Source organism: Zingiber officinale, chromosome 5A (genome assembly GCF_018446385.1).
Source record: "Zingiber officinale cultivar Zhangliang chromosome 5A, Zo_v1.1, whole genome shotgun sequence".
Lineage (NCBI taxonomy): Eukaryota > Viridiplantae > Streptophyta > Magnoliopsida > Zingiberales > Zingiberaceae > Zingiber > Zingiber officinale.
In genome coordinates this window covers 127,235,926-127,251,631 of record NC_055994.1, presented here as the reverse complement: position 1 = coordinate 127,251,631, position 15,706 = coordinate 127,235,926, and the positions used below count along the sequence as shown (strand labels likewise).

The 15,706-nt window shown below is 36.1% G+C and overlaps 1 protein-coding gene across 3 annotated transcripts; it reads left to right on the top strand.

Annotated features, from left to right (window-relative positions):
- The first annotated feature begins 5,376 nt into the window (after window positions 1-5,376).
- Window positions 5,377-15,651, top strand: LOC121981667. 3 transcript variants are annotated; one of them, XM_042534299.1, is made up of 14 exons: window positions 5,377-5,566; window positions 5,667-5,828; window positions 7,024-7,227; window positions 7,322-7,503; window positions 8,450-8,576; window positions 8,654-8,851; window positions 9,856-10,114; window positions 10,236-10,624; window positions 11,997-12,082; window positions 13,304-13,355; window positions 13,456-13,542; window positions 13,618-13,661; window positions 14,548-14,622; window positions 14,697-15,651. In XM_042534299.1, the coding sequence occupies exons 2-14, from the start codon at window positions 5,727-5,729 to the stop codon at window positions 15,232-15,234; spliced, it is 2,343 nt and encodes a 780-aa protein (XP_042390233.1). In that variant the 5' UTR covers window positions 5,377-5,566; window positions 5,667-5,726; the 3' UTR covers window positions 15,235-15,651. The 3 variants fall into 3 exon arrangements, with proteins under 3 accessions (XP_042390233.1, XP_042390234.1, XP_042390235.1); XM_042534300.1 differs by having other exon boundaries at window positions 5,383-5,566; window positions 5,683-5,828; XM_042534301.1 differs by having other exon boundaries at window positions 5,383-5,566; window positions 10,257-10,624.
- Window positions 15,652-15,706: the final 55 nt, after the last annotated feature.

The window sequence follows — 15,706 nt, the reverse complement described above, 5'->3', positions numbered from 1 at the left end:
TCAATAACAACAACAATGGCAAGTCTTGTATAACCAGTAAACCTCTTTGGGCGGATCAAAACTTCATCAAGAAAAAAAAAAGAGGAAAGGAAAGATATTTAGAAATTTAGTAGAAGGAAAAAAGGATTTCTTAGAGAAAAAACATTCCAATGTAATGTCATCATTTGGCTCAAATATACCAACATGATCTGCATATAGAAAGTTTCCAAACTGATGTAGATCCAATTACTGATAATTTCAACAACTGATATATAAAAATTAGCATGGAAGAAAGAAATGCAATCATTAGCAAATCTTGCAGAAAAGCATAGAAACAGGGATGATGCGTGTGCCACTATCTAGCAAGTAGCACCTAAATTCGGAAAAAAACAAATAATATACAAGTTCAGTTGCATGTCGCATTCGATCAAATGCGATGTTTCCACTTTATTGACAATTCTATGAAAACTAAAATAGAATGGAGCTCGACAACACTATACATATAAATATAAAGATCAAAGTTTCTGAATGGATAAGTGTGAGAGGGTGAAGTGTAACGAAATTTCAAGATTTTGCAAGCAAATCTTGCTGATATGCTAGAGAAATGAATTTACCTTGTTGGAAGATGAGCTTTACATGAAAATGTAGTTCTAGCATCTCTAAGCAATTTCCACCACCTTCGAAGAAGACAATGGAATAAGGTAGTCTATCTCTGTTTTAAATCCCATGCTCAAAATGCATAGTTTGAAATGCTATAGATGCCTCAATGAAACACTCCATATGACTAGGAACTCAGTGATTGAAAGGTTTCAATTGGTAATCTTCACAAATAAAAATAATTTGGGTTTTTCTTCCAATTCTTCAGGCGTAGGACGGATGCACCTGCGATCCTTCCAATTATTTCTTGCAAAAGAGAGTTTTTCTTCTTCTAATTTACATGTTTTCCCTTGGCATTAAGGAGAGAAAGAGGAGCTAGTTATCTCACTAACACTAATATATGCATATGTATGATCCAGCCTGCTACTAACACAACTATGATTCACTACTAGAGATCAACAGAACCAACGCAAAGATGACTTATCTGGATAACTGTCGAACTGTAGAATTAAAGAGCATCTTTAACATTCTTATTAGTAGTATTTTTCACTTACATGTTGTGCATGAACAGGGAATGATAGGCCCTTGCAGAGACAATTTGAACTCTGATTCGATGCTCGGGATCCCAGTTGAGGAATTGGTCATTCACAAATACCTTGTATCATTCAGATGGCATATTAGGATCTATGAGGAATTACATCAAACACTTGATGTGCATATGTACCTTATTAGGATCTATGAGGAATTACATCAAACACTTGATGTGCATATGTACCTTATCCAAAGAGTTGAGGTAATCGACAGCCCTCTCCCTGTGCACTAGGAAGGTGTGCTCATCCATCTCTATGTTCGGTGAGCCTCTGCATGAATAGTGAACATACATTTTGAGAAGGAACCATCAATGGAAGGATCATGAATTAGTTGTGTGGACTTACTTTCCCCACCAAAGCTCATTGGCAGTGGTTTCATCCTTGACAACGCGCTTGTCCCTCGGCGAACGGCCAGTCTTCGCGCCGGACAAGGTAGCCAAGGCTCCAGTCGATGTTATGAATGATCCATATTCATGTTTTATGGCTTACTCGTAGAGTTCTACAAGGAATTCGTGATTCTTTCAATGAGAATGAAATGTGATGATTTGAGTGATGAAGAGGAGATGAGAGCAGATATCGGCCAGGGAGAGGTTGTAGAGGACATGGGTAAACTTGAGGGCGCTGTCACTGACGCTGATGGTCGGCGTCAAGTAGTGGTGGTGCTCGGCGCCGACCTCTTCTTCTGCAGGGAGTGCAGTTCGTCAATGGTCTTCGCCTTCACCGGTGGCGCGCTGTCGTCATGGCAGATCCCGTTCTCTGGTTTCTCCCTCCCGTGCGTCTGGATCTTCGGCAGCCCATTGGAGAACGCCTCCACTCACCAGGAAACGAGAAGGAGCACAACGTCGTATGAGGAGAGGGAAAGATAAATGGCTTAGGTTTGGGAACGCGAAAACACGGCGCCGAAAAGAAAACAGCGAGGGAAAGGAAAAAATCGAAGGGGGGAAATGACCAAATTCAATTACAACGGTTTTTTCAAAACTGTTGTCATAGCCGCTAAAAATGCGGATAAAGACAACGGTTTATAAAACCGTTGTAAAAAGTGTTGTCGTTTTTAAAAAAAATCGCTCAATGACAACAGTTTTGCCAAAACCGTTGTCTTTTATATTTAATGGGAAGTTCAAAGACAACGGTTTTGGCAAAAATCGTTGTCTTTAAGCAAATACGCAACGCTTTCTCTTAAAACCGTTGTCGTAGGGGTGTTGTCGTTTGCAGTTTTTGTTGTAGTGTGATATCATTTCCCAACTTATCGGGCTTATTGATTCATCGAACTAAATCTCACCCATTGACAAATTAAAGAAATAAATATCAAATATATGTGCTTGTTATTATATTAGGATTAAGAGCACACACTCCCATAATAACTGAGGTCTTTGTTTCTTTATAAAGTCAGTATAAAAGAAATGACCTCTAATGGTCCTACTCAATACACTCTAAGTGTACTAGTGTAATTATATAGTTAAGATAAACTAATACCTAATTAACTACGACCTTTAAATGGTTTGTTCCTTTCCATCTTGGTCGTGAGCTACTGTTTATAATTTATAAGGTACTGATAACATGATCCTCTGTGTGTGACACCACACACCATGTTATCTACAATATAAATTAATTGAACAACTACATTTATCACAAATGTAGACATTTGACCAATGTGATTCTTATTTCTAGATAAATGTTTATACCAAAAGCTAGGCTTTTAGTATACACTCTTACAATTGCTGCATCAGAGGCAGCAAAGGAGGCAGTTTGGATCCGCAAGTTCATCACTGAACTTGGGGTGGTTCCCAGTATCGCTGACGCCATTGAGCTCTATTGTGACAATAATGGAGCTAAAGCACAGGCAAAGGAACCTCGCTCACACCAGCAAACTAAACACATACTACGACGTTTTCATCTCATTCGAGAGATTATCGAGAGAGAAGATGTGAAGATTTGCAGAGTACCCACAGAGGCTAACATCGCAGATCACTTGACCAAGGCTTTGGCACAGAGGAAGCATGATGGTCACACTAGGTCATTGGAGCTTAGAGTCTACACTGATTGACACTAGTACTAGTGGGAGATTGTTAGCTAGAGCCCTAGAGCCAATCATTTGATGATTGTATTATGGACTTGTTGTATCATATTCTATATAAATAAAATGCATTTGTTTTGGTTATTATACTTACTTGTATTGGTGCTAAATAAACTAAGTATAATAGCGTCCTTGAGTAGAAGGTTCTCACCTATATCAATCGGTTAGTTGAATCGATAGTGAGATGGTATATGGAACACTACTCTTAATCATTCCTAATCGAGTATTAACATTCAGGGACAATGTTAATGCAATAAGACTAGCATGTAGGTCAACTCGATGATTTGATCTCACAAGTCATGGATATATAGATATCAAGTTGACACATGAGTATACATTAGAGAATGTATATTGAATGACCCGCCATGAGAAAGTATCATGGATCGTTATATGAGTGTCATATACTTTCTCATGTGGTTATTAGTATAACTACTAGTCTTTAGACATGAAGTCACCATGGTTCCCTACATAAGGAGTTATGTACTTTGGTTTCGTCAAACGTCACCCGTAACTGGGTGGACTATAAAGGCGATTACTGGGTATGTAACAAATTATGCGGAGGGATGTGAGTGATGTAGATGGGATATATCCCTCCTATATGACGGGAGAGACATCGGTATTCTTGATAGAGTGAGACCACGAAGTGCATGACCATGCCCATATGAGTCAATATGAGATATTGAGCTCATTTGATTTAGTGAGTTTACTTGGAGTTCAGGATTTAGATTGATCAGAGGATGACACGGTCTATGCCTCACACTGATCAATCTAGATATTTTGGATAGAAGGACACTTGTCATATATTGTGAGGAGTCACAATTAGTAGTCACAAGGTGATGTTGGATCTCAACATTCTTGTAACTTGGGTAGTAATGATGTGTTGCTAGATACCGTTCATTACTTATGCTCCCAAATGGGTTTAGGGGAATTGCCAACGTTACAAGAACTTATAGGATCACACACCAAGGACAATTAGATGGAGATTAGGTTCATATGATGAACCAAGAGGATTAGATTCATTTGATGAATCAAATTAGATTAAGAGTAATTCTAATTGGGCTAATTGAGTTGGACTCAAGTTGATTTATGTGTTCAATGAGTCTAATTTAGATTATGACTCATTGAATTAATTAAATTAAATGAATTAGATTCATTATATTAAATTGGCTTGAATTAAATGGTTGGATTAGATCAACCATGAGAGAGATTAAGTCAAGTTTGACTTGACTTGAGAGGAAGAGAAAAAGTCAAGTTTGACTTGACTTTTTGTCACATCATTAGTGAGTTGGCAAGATGTGGACTAATGATGATGCTCCACATCATCATGGTTACTTAAGTGAGATGTCACCTCATGGAGATTACAATTCTTCACTTTAATGGATCCATATTAATTGCACTTAATGTGGAAATGAGGGTTACACCTTTTTGAAAGTGGCCGACCACTATTGTGTGGGGATGGAATGAATTTTTCATTCAAGGCACATTCACTTCATCCTCTTCCTCAAGCTCTCCCTCTCCCTCTTCTCCTCTACCATTGCCGAGACCCTTTGGAGTGCTAGCAAACTCTAAGGCTCTCTCTCCATTGAGTTGTTTGTGTGGATACATATAGAGAGTTGTCTAAGTTGACAACTTCGAGATCCGACACCATTTGGACGAGCGGAAACGCGAAGGGCTTCGCTTCAAAGGTATAACCTTTTTCCCTTGTAGATTTAAGTGTAGATATAGGTAAACTCGTACTCGTAGTTTTTCGAAAAATTTTATTCTTCGCACGGATCCGTTGGCTAGGAAGATTCGGGGTTTCTACGATGCAAAAAGTGATTTTCGCGGCCCGAAAAATCCAACAGTGATATCAGAGCCACGTGCGAAGACGAATACGAGTTTATTTTGATTTTTATGAAAAATAAACATTCTGTGAATTTCTGTAATTTTATGATTTTTATAGTTTTAAAGGGTATTTTTCTCGTAGAAGCGAAGCACAAATGTTTAAACACTTGTATGTTTCGATTACTGAAAAGATTTTTTTGTTACGGTAATATTTCGATCCAAAATTTTTTGGGATAGCGGGCTAAGGCGCTCCGTCGATTTGAAATCCAGAAGCGGACGTGAACCTGTCTCAATAAATCCGATTGCATAGACCGGACGGGTAACGTCAGGCGTCAGGTCTGGCATTCAGTCTTCCGAGTAAACCAGACTCTTTCTCTCTCCTCCCCCTCTCTCTCTCGCTCTCTCTCTCCCTCGTAACTTTTGAGCCGGTACACCTCCCCGGTCTCCAAAACCCTAGATTCGCCGGGGCGCTGAATCGCCGACGAACAAAGGAGAAGATAAGGTATGATTCGAAACGTATATCCTCTTCGTGGTCTTTTTAGCTAGGAGCCTGACGCTACGATCTATTTCGTTGTTTCCTTTATTTAATCTGGTGCTCCTAGGGTATTGATTTCTTAGATGTTCTGGGAGATCGATGAATCCCTGATCTGAAGCTCTGAGCAATGGCAACCAAGGAGAATGAGCTGGAGGATCAGCTCCGGGAGGTTGGAAGCAGGCTTTTGTCTCCTCCATCTGCTGTTGATGAACTTCTTTCGATTCTGGATGTAAGCCTCAGCAAATATTTACTGCTACTTTCCCCGCTAGTTGCTAAAGGAAGGACATTTTATTTGTATACATGTTTGAATTATGGTTTGTTTTACGTTGAATTACTTAAAAATGTATTGTCTGCTGCGTGAGTTTAGACTGTTCTCACCTGAAAATAATTTCTTATTATAAGAGTAATTTGCGCATAGATCCCAGAGGATATGTGCTCAAAGCGGAGGTCGGTCAGAGTTTATTGATGTAGTTGGTAGTTTTATTTAAAGTTTTATTTTTCTTTGCGTTATAGGGTTTTGACAACGTTGGCTACACATTCATCAGTTGTATCAAAGCAATGTTTATGCTACTTGCTCAATGTTGTTTCAGTATTGTCATAGAAAAATGCCCATTTTTTCAGATGTTATATGGTTTGGTATAGCTCATTTCTTAGTTCTATTTACTATGGCATTCTGATTTATTGTCCAGTTAATCTCATACTACTTCTGTGATTCTTGCTTGTTGTTAAGGACCATGAAATCTTTTCTAGTGGCCTTCATTGTTGAATTTTCACATGCTGCATGCCAATGCTGCCAATATTCCTTGTGCATGCCTCTGTTCCAAATCTCACACTAAGATTCCACCTCTGCATCATCCAAATTACGCTGCATCCATCATGGCCAATAGAGTACCCTTCATCAATCATGTAGCTTTTCACATGCTGCAGTCTCTCTCTCTCTCTCTCTTCATTTTCCCTTTTTCGGAGTTGAACTGAGTGAGAGTTAATGAAACACCTAAATCTTGCTGATTTCTTGCTAAATCCATCCTATTTTAGGTAGTTTTACATATCTTTTGCTGGTTCTTTTGGCTGATTCAATAAGCTTTTTTTAGATAAAAATCAGATTTGCCAATGCCAATCATGATCTACTTGATAAATGTGGATAGGGATAAGTTGATTTTTAAAAGTTTATGTTTAACCCACTCAATATAGGCCATTTAGATAGACCCCAATTAGTTATTTATGGTTGTTCTGCTAGGAAACTCTATTTTTTATCTGAAATTATTTCCTATCAGATTCTTGATTTCCAGGTGATATATTGAAATCAGTGCATGATTGGTAATCTAAGTAATTCTTTCATTCTTTAATTTTGTTTGCTTGTGTGTTTTTTAAGTGAAAAATTCATTGCTAGTTGCATTGTTTCACTTTCATCTGTCATTTCCCAGAAAACTGAGAGCTTGTTAGCAAAAGTGGAGCAATCCCCAGCACAATCAATGTCAAATGTACTTAACCCCTTGATTAGATCATTTGTGGCTAAGGAGCTGTTGAGACATTCAGATGTAGATGTTAAAGTGGCTGTTGCAGCATGCTTTAGTGAAATCACAAGAATAACAGCACCTGAAGCTCCATATGATGATGATCTAATGAAGGTTAGTAAAGCTGTATTTATGTAGATATCCTTTAGATAACCACTGTGTCGTTTAGTTTCAGTTTTAGTGACATTTTCAAACTTGAAATTTTCAGGAAATATTTCAGTTGATTGTCCAAGCATTTGAAAATTTGGATGATTTGTCAAGTCGCTCATTTCCCAAGAGAGTTTCAATGCTGGAAACTGTTGCAAAAGTTAGGTCATGTGTTCTGATGTTGGATCTTGAATGTGATGCTTTGATTCTAGAAATGTTTTCCCATTTTCTAAAGACGATAAGGTAATAAGTAAATTTGATGCTTATTTATTTATTTATTTTTTTGATATTTCCCTGTTTTTGATGCACTACATTTTAATCAATAAGAATTTACTGGGAACTCATTCATAGACTTCATGCCTTATGAATGGAGAAGCTAATCTGATGGTAGAATCTGGGACTACATTGGATTCTAAATATACACAAATTTGGACACTATAATGGTTGGAGGGCATTATAAACTTAGAAAAAATTTATTTATTCAGAAATACACACTCATGGGTTAATCTTGGAATAAAAATCTTGGCAACATTTCCAGTATTTTGATACAATCCGACAAAGATCAGAAAAGGATCAAGGATTCTTAAGAGAGAAAAGCATGTTCCTTCTCTAAGGTTTGATGTTTTGGGTTGTAGATATAATGGTTCCTTAAATCCTATATCAAGTTTAGACTGTTGCTTTGGTCAATACAATTTGAATGTGAACTTGGAAGGATGATAGAGGAGATCCTTGCCTGAGGCAATCTTAGGAAGTGAAGATTGGCCATAGTTGCTATTCGATTTTATCACTAAGGATTCATAAGATTCAAGGGATCCAAATTATATGCCAAACAAGCTCATTTTCTACTGTCACAGTATGCTACACAAGAGTGATCTATAGATAGAAGTGCCTCTATGCCGGTATTAGGGATTTACCAAAAATCAAGATCAAAAGCTTTGTTCCGACAGATTTCAAAGTTTTGGTAATGTAGTCAAAGTGATGCTGTTAATGTACTCTGCAAATTACAAGTACAGGTTTACGTTTATGATCTGATTCATCTTTCTACATCTGAAGCATCCACTTTAATTTTTTTCTTGTCAGTAGGTGGATAGTATCGTTTGTGTCTTTCTTTTACTTGTTGATTCAACTGATTTTATTACTTATTACTTTATTAGAGCACTAGTAAGCTAATTTTTGTTTGATTTTTCAGGCCAAACCACTCTGAGGTGGTCTTATCTTCGATGGAGATGATTATGACTGTGGTTATAGAGGAAAGTGAAGATATTTCCTCGGAGTTAATATCATGTCTGCTGAATACTGTTAAAAATTATGATAAAGTAAATGTTTGCCTTTCAACATTTATTGTCTCATTTAGTGAAATTATTATCTAATCTAACTTTTTGTTTGTCCTCAGGATATTTTGCCTGCTGTACGCAAACTAGGGGAAAAAGTTATCAGGAATTGTGCTGGGAAATTAAAACCATATTTTTTGGAATTATCACAATCTGTTGGCTCATTTTCTAATGATTATGGTAAACTTGTAGACTCCATATGCCAAGAAAGTTATGGTGGAATAAAGCAAAATGACAGAAATACATCAGGTGAAATTACGGTGCGTATGCCTTTTTATTTCTCATTAATTTTAGATTTTTTTTTTTTTTGCAATTTCAAAGTTGGACACGCATGATGGAACTGTGGGAGATATCAAAGAATTTATCTAGGTACAATAATATTGGAGATTCTATTCTTGATTTTTGCATATGTTGAGTTTAGGTGATTTTCCTTTAACTTGTAGGACAAAATGAGATTCATTCCACAACATGGAGAATGGATGTATGCTTGTGATGTAGTCAACTTATCTAAAATATTGATGCTATTGTCTATAAGTAACAATTAATCTTGGAGATTAAGTAACATATACATAGATGAATATATGGGGTTACTTGAAAGTAATTAAAAATTAATACAATCCCGAAGTAATTATGTGTTGTTGTAATAGAAGATAAAAATAAAGAAATAAGTTGATGCAAATATGTTCAAAGACAAACAAGTGTATTGTTGGACAAGTTAAATCAATTAGAATTGTAGGTGCAAAGGATAGAGGAGAATCTGTATTAATGCTGTTATAAATTAGGTAAAAGTTCAAAATTATATTAATGATATATCTTTGCCTAGGGAATAATACTAATGATGTATCTTTGCCTAGGGTTCAAATGAAGGTATAAGATCTGTCTCTGGCCAAAAATGGATGAGATTAAACAGAATTTTATGATCATCATCTATTAATTTATATTTTCATTCATTCTTTCTCACCAACTTCATGTCATCACATTTTTGTTTTTTTAGTTTTTTGTAGTATTACAAATGAGTGTGTTTGTTTTTCTCAACATGCACCTTGGGTCCCACATATTTGCCAAAAGGGTGTTATCTATTTTTATTAATTTTAATGCCTATCTCTCTTTGATAGATTTGTTAGATAATTCATCATTTGTTTTTGTTTTTCATCATTTGATTACCCACTCATTAGTCTTTCAGGCAGATGACAACTGTCTGAAATGGCTGTTTCTGATAGGTTTCTTCAGGTGCATGAATGGATGTTGATTCCTTCTATTTCAGGAATCTGCAAAGGTGGAAGTAACAGTACTTTGTCCTGAAGAAGGTACTGCTCCAGAGAAATCGCTTAACTCAGTAAAGAGTAATAATATTAGTGAATCAACACTCAGATCCTCTTATCCAGAGCACAAGCCTGAATCTTCTATTCTGGCTGATCAATCCAAAACAGCTGCTGCAGCTGACAAAGATGTTTCAGGCAAGATGGGACCAAAAGATGTAAAGCAAGATGCTGTTTTGGATCTTGAATCCCGCAAAACTAATGGTAAGTATGCTGCTGCTCTGCCTTTTTTTTTTTTTTTGAGATGGTACTGATTTTTTTTAGACATCTCATACTAAAGATCATAGAACCATAAAATATACATGACCTGCCTCTGCTTGTACAGCTGATGTTGCTGCTGATACAGATTCATCCGCAGCCCAAATGAAAATTCCTAATGCAACCCAACGAAAACGAGGCCGATTTGGTTCAAATTTATCTGCATCAAAACAATCTGTGTCTGCTTTGCAAGAGAGAGTATCTAAGGTGGTTGACAAAAGTTTCTTTCTGAAAGATACTGAGTTGAAAGAATTAGATAATGAGGATCATGCTAATATCAAACAAGCAACTGTCGCAAAAGATCTGGTGGAGAAATCTCAAAGAAGAAGAGGAAGAAAGGGTTCAACAAGCAAGACTAATGATGAAGTTACATTACAAAAACTACGGAAATCCAAAATTAAGCAGCATGACAATCTCAAGGCTCAAGATGATACAACCACGGAACCAGTTGTAAAGGTGTTGTCTTCAACCAATAACTTGGACTATTGTAGGATTTCTTATGTTCATCTCAGTAATAATTATTGGAGAGCTGTTACAAACTGGTATAACATTAACCAACTTATCTTTTTTTCGTATGTTATTCTTTTTCTTTTTTAAATACATTTGTAAGAGTGTCCACACTGTGTCAATGTGAGGAAGATGATTCATTGTCGTCCCATAGTGCTGGTCAGCCAGCTGAATGAGATGTTTCAGAATAGTTTCACTCCTCTTTACTATTGTGCTTCAAGATATCTACTGTTGTGTTTTCTAGACATCTGTTATCATGGCTCTAAGTATCATGTTATTCGACAATTATAGGCCTTTCCCTTCTGGCTGCATAATGCATATTGGAGCCCATCCAGGGTTCTATTTCTTGATTTTTCCCTAAATGTCTTTGAATTTTTCTTTAGTTAGCATTTGTGTAGTTTTGGTTATATTGCAACTTGTAACATCTGAGTTGTACAAGTTTGGTTGGGTATATAGATAGTTCAGACTGACAAGTGTGCTTGTTAAAGCCTTGGGTTTGTGAACTAAAGAATTACTTGCTTTTATTCAGTGATTTTACAATACTGTTTCTTAATGTACAGTGTTTTTATGAGAGTTCGGACTGTCAAGTATGTTTGTTAGAGCCTAAGGATTATTTTCCCAAGGGTTACTTGCTTTCATTCTGTGACTTTACAATTCTGTTGCTTCATGCATAGTGTTTTCTATGTTCCTGTACAACATCTATATTTGATAAATTGTACACACTTGCAATTTACCAGTATTCCATATACCTCCATGCTTTTTTAAAATGTTCACTCATAGTACTATTGATTTATTTCAGTTTAATATAAGTTGTTACGCATGATGCTTATAATTTTTTTTTACCCTTTATCCTTCATACACAATGCCGCAATGGTAAAGTTGTTGTTGTGTGACCTAGAGGTCATGGGTTCGAGTCTCAGAAAATAGTTTCTTGTAAAGCAGGATAAAGTTATGTACAATAGACTCTTCCCTGTGACCCCGCATTGGCGGGAACTTCGTGCACCGGCTGCCCTTTATCCTTTATACACAATGGTCATTATCTATTTAGATAGTCATCTAAGTAACATAATATTGGCTTAACTCAAATTAAAAGATTTGAGAAGTCCATATTATGAACTATAGTTGAGATTTTATCTGTAATTATTTTTTTGTAGATTAGGATGATTTGGAATCACTTTTATTTTCTTTAGACTATAATTATTATATAGTTTAGACATTTATTTTGCTTCTTTTTTGTCTTCTACTGTGTATTGCCATTATTCATTTTCCCTCTTAGTTCATAAATATGAGGTTTGATTTTTAAGCACTTCTATTCATTTAGATTTTTGGAATACGAACTCGCAAGAAAGAATTGGGCGAGGACCTTGTTGGTTCCAAAATTAGTGTATGGTGGCCAATGGATAAGAAGTGAGTATAATTTTGTTTATGTATGAAATTTGCTCTGGTTTTTTGTTGGCCTATGTGATTTCACTGTTAGAAACATTTTCACTTGAAGCCAAATGGCTATTTGTTGCAAATTCTGAAAAATCATTTCCTGGTTGGGTTACAGAAGGAAAGATTCCTTGTCAACAGAATAGTATGGATGTACTGAATGTGCTGTGTGCACTATAATTTTGTTGTATTCCTCCTATAACTTTATTTATAGTTAAATGTATTACTTTAATTGATTCTTTTATTTGTTTTCCTTTCTTAGATTTTATATTCTCCCATCATTATCTATAACTAAACCATTTATTTGGTTTCCATCTGCATCACGTCTTTTGGATATTCTCTCATACATCTAGGAATGCTATCCTCAATCAGCAAAAATAGCAATCATATGCATATCTCATTTCTCTACATATCAACTTCCAACCCACAAATTTGGTTGTTGAACCCTTTGGTTTTGCCCATTGTTTTCTTACTCTGTTAATGGTTTTCAACCTACATCTAGTAGATGGACATCATTAAGTGACTTGGCTAAACTGAAGTTTGCATTACTATGTCTCTCTTACTGCCATTGATATTTAGTAAGGGTGTCAATTCGGGTGGGTCGGGTCGGGTTGGGTCGGGTTAAATTTTTTTTTTTTTTTTTATAACCCAACCCGAACCCGACCCGAACCCGAATTCAACCCGAAACTCCTAAACCCGAACCCGAACCCGCCCAACCCGAACCCAACCCGTGTAACCCGAAAATTCGATTCAAAATGACTTTTTGGAGTTATTTTCCCTATAATTCTTCACTTTTATCTCAATATTTCATCATTATCATACTAACTTGATATTAATATACATAAAACATCTTAATTTTCAAAATAAAATTTGATTTAACCCTAAAAAAACCCCACTAAACCCTATATTTGGGTCAACCCGGGTCAACCCAACCCAACCCGAAAATCTTCAACCCGAATACCCTCCAACCCGAACCCGACCCGAACCCGAAAATGTCCAACCCGAACCTGATTTTTTTCGGGTCGATTCGGGTTGGGTCGTCGGGTCGGGTTCATTTTTGACACCCCTAATATTTAGTACTTTGTATCAATGGTGTCATTATATCCTAGCTTGTCCTTTTCCAAGGTTTCTTGATAGTACTTAACTATTATGTTATTTAGTTGACAATTGTTATTTTGCATTAATTTCTTCTCTCAGGTTTTATGATGGTGTTGTTGATTCTTATGACAATGTTTCTAGAAAGCACAAGGTATAAATAATGTTAGCTTCTGCCTGTGGCTTTTGTTGGTTCTGCAATCTAGTATGACATGTGACTTTTATTTTTTGTACAACATTTCAATGCTGTTCAGGTTACCTATATTGATGGTGAGGTAGAAATACTATTTTTGAGTAAAGAACGTTGGAAATTGATTAAGGATGGCAGCGAACATTATACGGTCTGTGAATTATTCCAAATCTCTTTTTATATGTCATGTTGCTTTTGTACTAATTTCCACTGATTTGGCATGCAGGAACAAATAGAAGATTCCAAAAATCTTGATGCTTCTTCAGAAGAGTATGTTCTGTTACCATTTCACGTAACTAAAAACTCTGAATTTTATTCTGCTTTTATGTATTCCGGTGTAAATACATTTCCACAATTTATTTTCTGCAGGTTTGTTGTGATGAATAATTAATTATTCATATTAATTCTTAATATTTGCTCAGGGAATTATGCTAAATCAGATTTGTTATCCTTTCTCTATGTATTTCTGATGGTTTCTGAACTTCACCTCAGGTTTTGATTGCAAATAAAATCCTTTTCTAAACTTTCAACTTGAATTTCCTTATTCAGGCTGAATCAAAACGTCAACAACTTTTGAAATAGCATAATATTATATTTCAGTGCAAAGAACAATTGTCACTGCATATCAAACTGCATTGTAAATAGAAGAATTGTGGATATTACTCAGCCTTATGGTAGTTATGATTTGAAACATCTTGAAAAATTACTAAACAATGATGCTCTGCCCTAAGGTTTTTAATATGGCTCTGTACTTACATTTAGGATCTTACATGTGTGTAGAACCCCATGAAATTTTCAGATTGTAACTCACTACTATTTTGGTTTCTCATTTATATCTGTAGTTGTTTGTATACCATTATGAAATTATAATATTTTTTTTATTTAGAAACAAACATTTCTGCTACTTAACCTGATATTTTTCAATTATCTACATCTATATTCCTCATTAATTTATATTTTGAGCAACAAGACCTTTCAGAGATTGCATGTCTGATGCTAGTCCTCTAGATTAATTGAAATTATAAAAAGTCTTGCAAAATTCTAACATGAATTTGGTGTTTCAGATAGTAGAGTACAGTTACTTTTTGGAGAAAGGTTGTTTTATTTATGTCAAAATATTTTTCTGTTTGATGTTTGTTATTTTCAATTGAATTAGACCAAGAAGGAAACGCACGAAATTAACATCAACCTCCATCTCAAAGGAACCCGATAGAGATCCAATTGCAAAAAGGTTGATAAGACTATACTTAAATACTTATTTGTTACCCAATTTATTTAAGTGTAATATTTTCTCTCTGACACCAGTAACACAGCATCTGGATCTGGTCATCGCCGCAAAGGTAGACCATCTAAAGCTGCCTCTTCAAACCTTCATGATACCACCAGCTCTTCGATTAAAATAACAGAGAGTGCTGCAAGTAAATCAAAAGATGGCAGCACTGAGCCTGGCAATAAGCTTAAGAAAGAACTTACGAGGCCCAAGGATGGCAGTTTGAAGGTTGATCAATCTTCCGATATAGCTGGAACTGAGGTGAAGGATAACGTTTACAAATCTGGCAGGAAATCTATTGATGGCTCTCGTAAGTCTGTTGGTAGGAAGGTCAGAAGGGATTCCCTGAAAGGCAAACTAAACAGTGACACTTCAAACTCTGTGTTGAAAATAAAGGATGACATCACTCTGGAATCAGGCACTGAAACAATGGCGAATATTGCTTCTGGAAAGGGGAGAGTCAAGCTTAGAGGATCAGAGGAACCAGGAAAGGTGCAGTTGAACACAACGCATGAGACCTCAGTGAGTGATGCTCCCAGTAGGAAGAAAAGGAAGAGAAAAAGACGGACCTGAGTGTCTATCAACAACTCATTCTAATACCTGAATTTCATTAGGCCCAGTATCACTGTATTTTATCATTGGGTATTACCCAATGAGGGTGCTGATATCCCAACTGGAGAATTGAGAGTACCAAGCTTGCAATCTGTGACTCTATTGTAGTTTCCCACTATATGGATGGAAAAACAAGCCAATTTCTGAAAATTTTAAGGTAGCTAAGTTCTAATTAGTCTATTTGTATAGTTAAAATTACCTACAACTTCTGACCTGGCCACTGTAAAGATTAAATGCCTCAACCATGGCGTTGTAGACTTGTAGTTGCCCGTGTTGGTCATTTTGTGTAGTCACTTGTGTTTCTACACGGCGCTAGCATGTTAGTTTTTCAGGTGTAACATCAATGGTACAAAGTATTATAGGAGTAATTTTCTTGTTTCTCTGCGACCACAATAATATTTGTTAGTCCTTGTGTAATCTTTAATTGCTTTGT

Coding starts and splice junctions, on each gene's coding strand:
- LOC121981667 (XM_042534299.1), top strand. CDS start 5,727: ATGGCAACCAAGGAGAATGAGCTGGAGGATCAGCTCCGGGAGGTTGGA. Junction 5,829..7,023: donor AACTTCTTTCGATTCTGGAT/GTAAGCCTCAGC, acceptor GTCATTTCCCAG/AAAACTGAGAGCTTGTTAGC. Junction 14,623..14,696: donor AGAGATCCAATTGCAAAAAG/GTTGATAAGACT, acceptor CTCTGACACCAG/TAACACAGCATCTGGATCTG.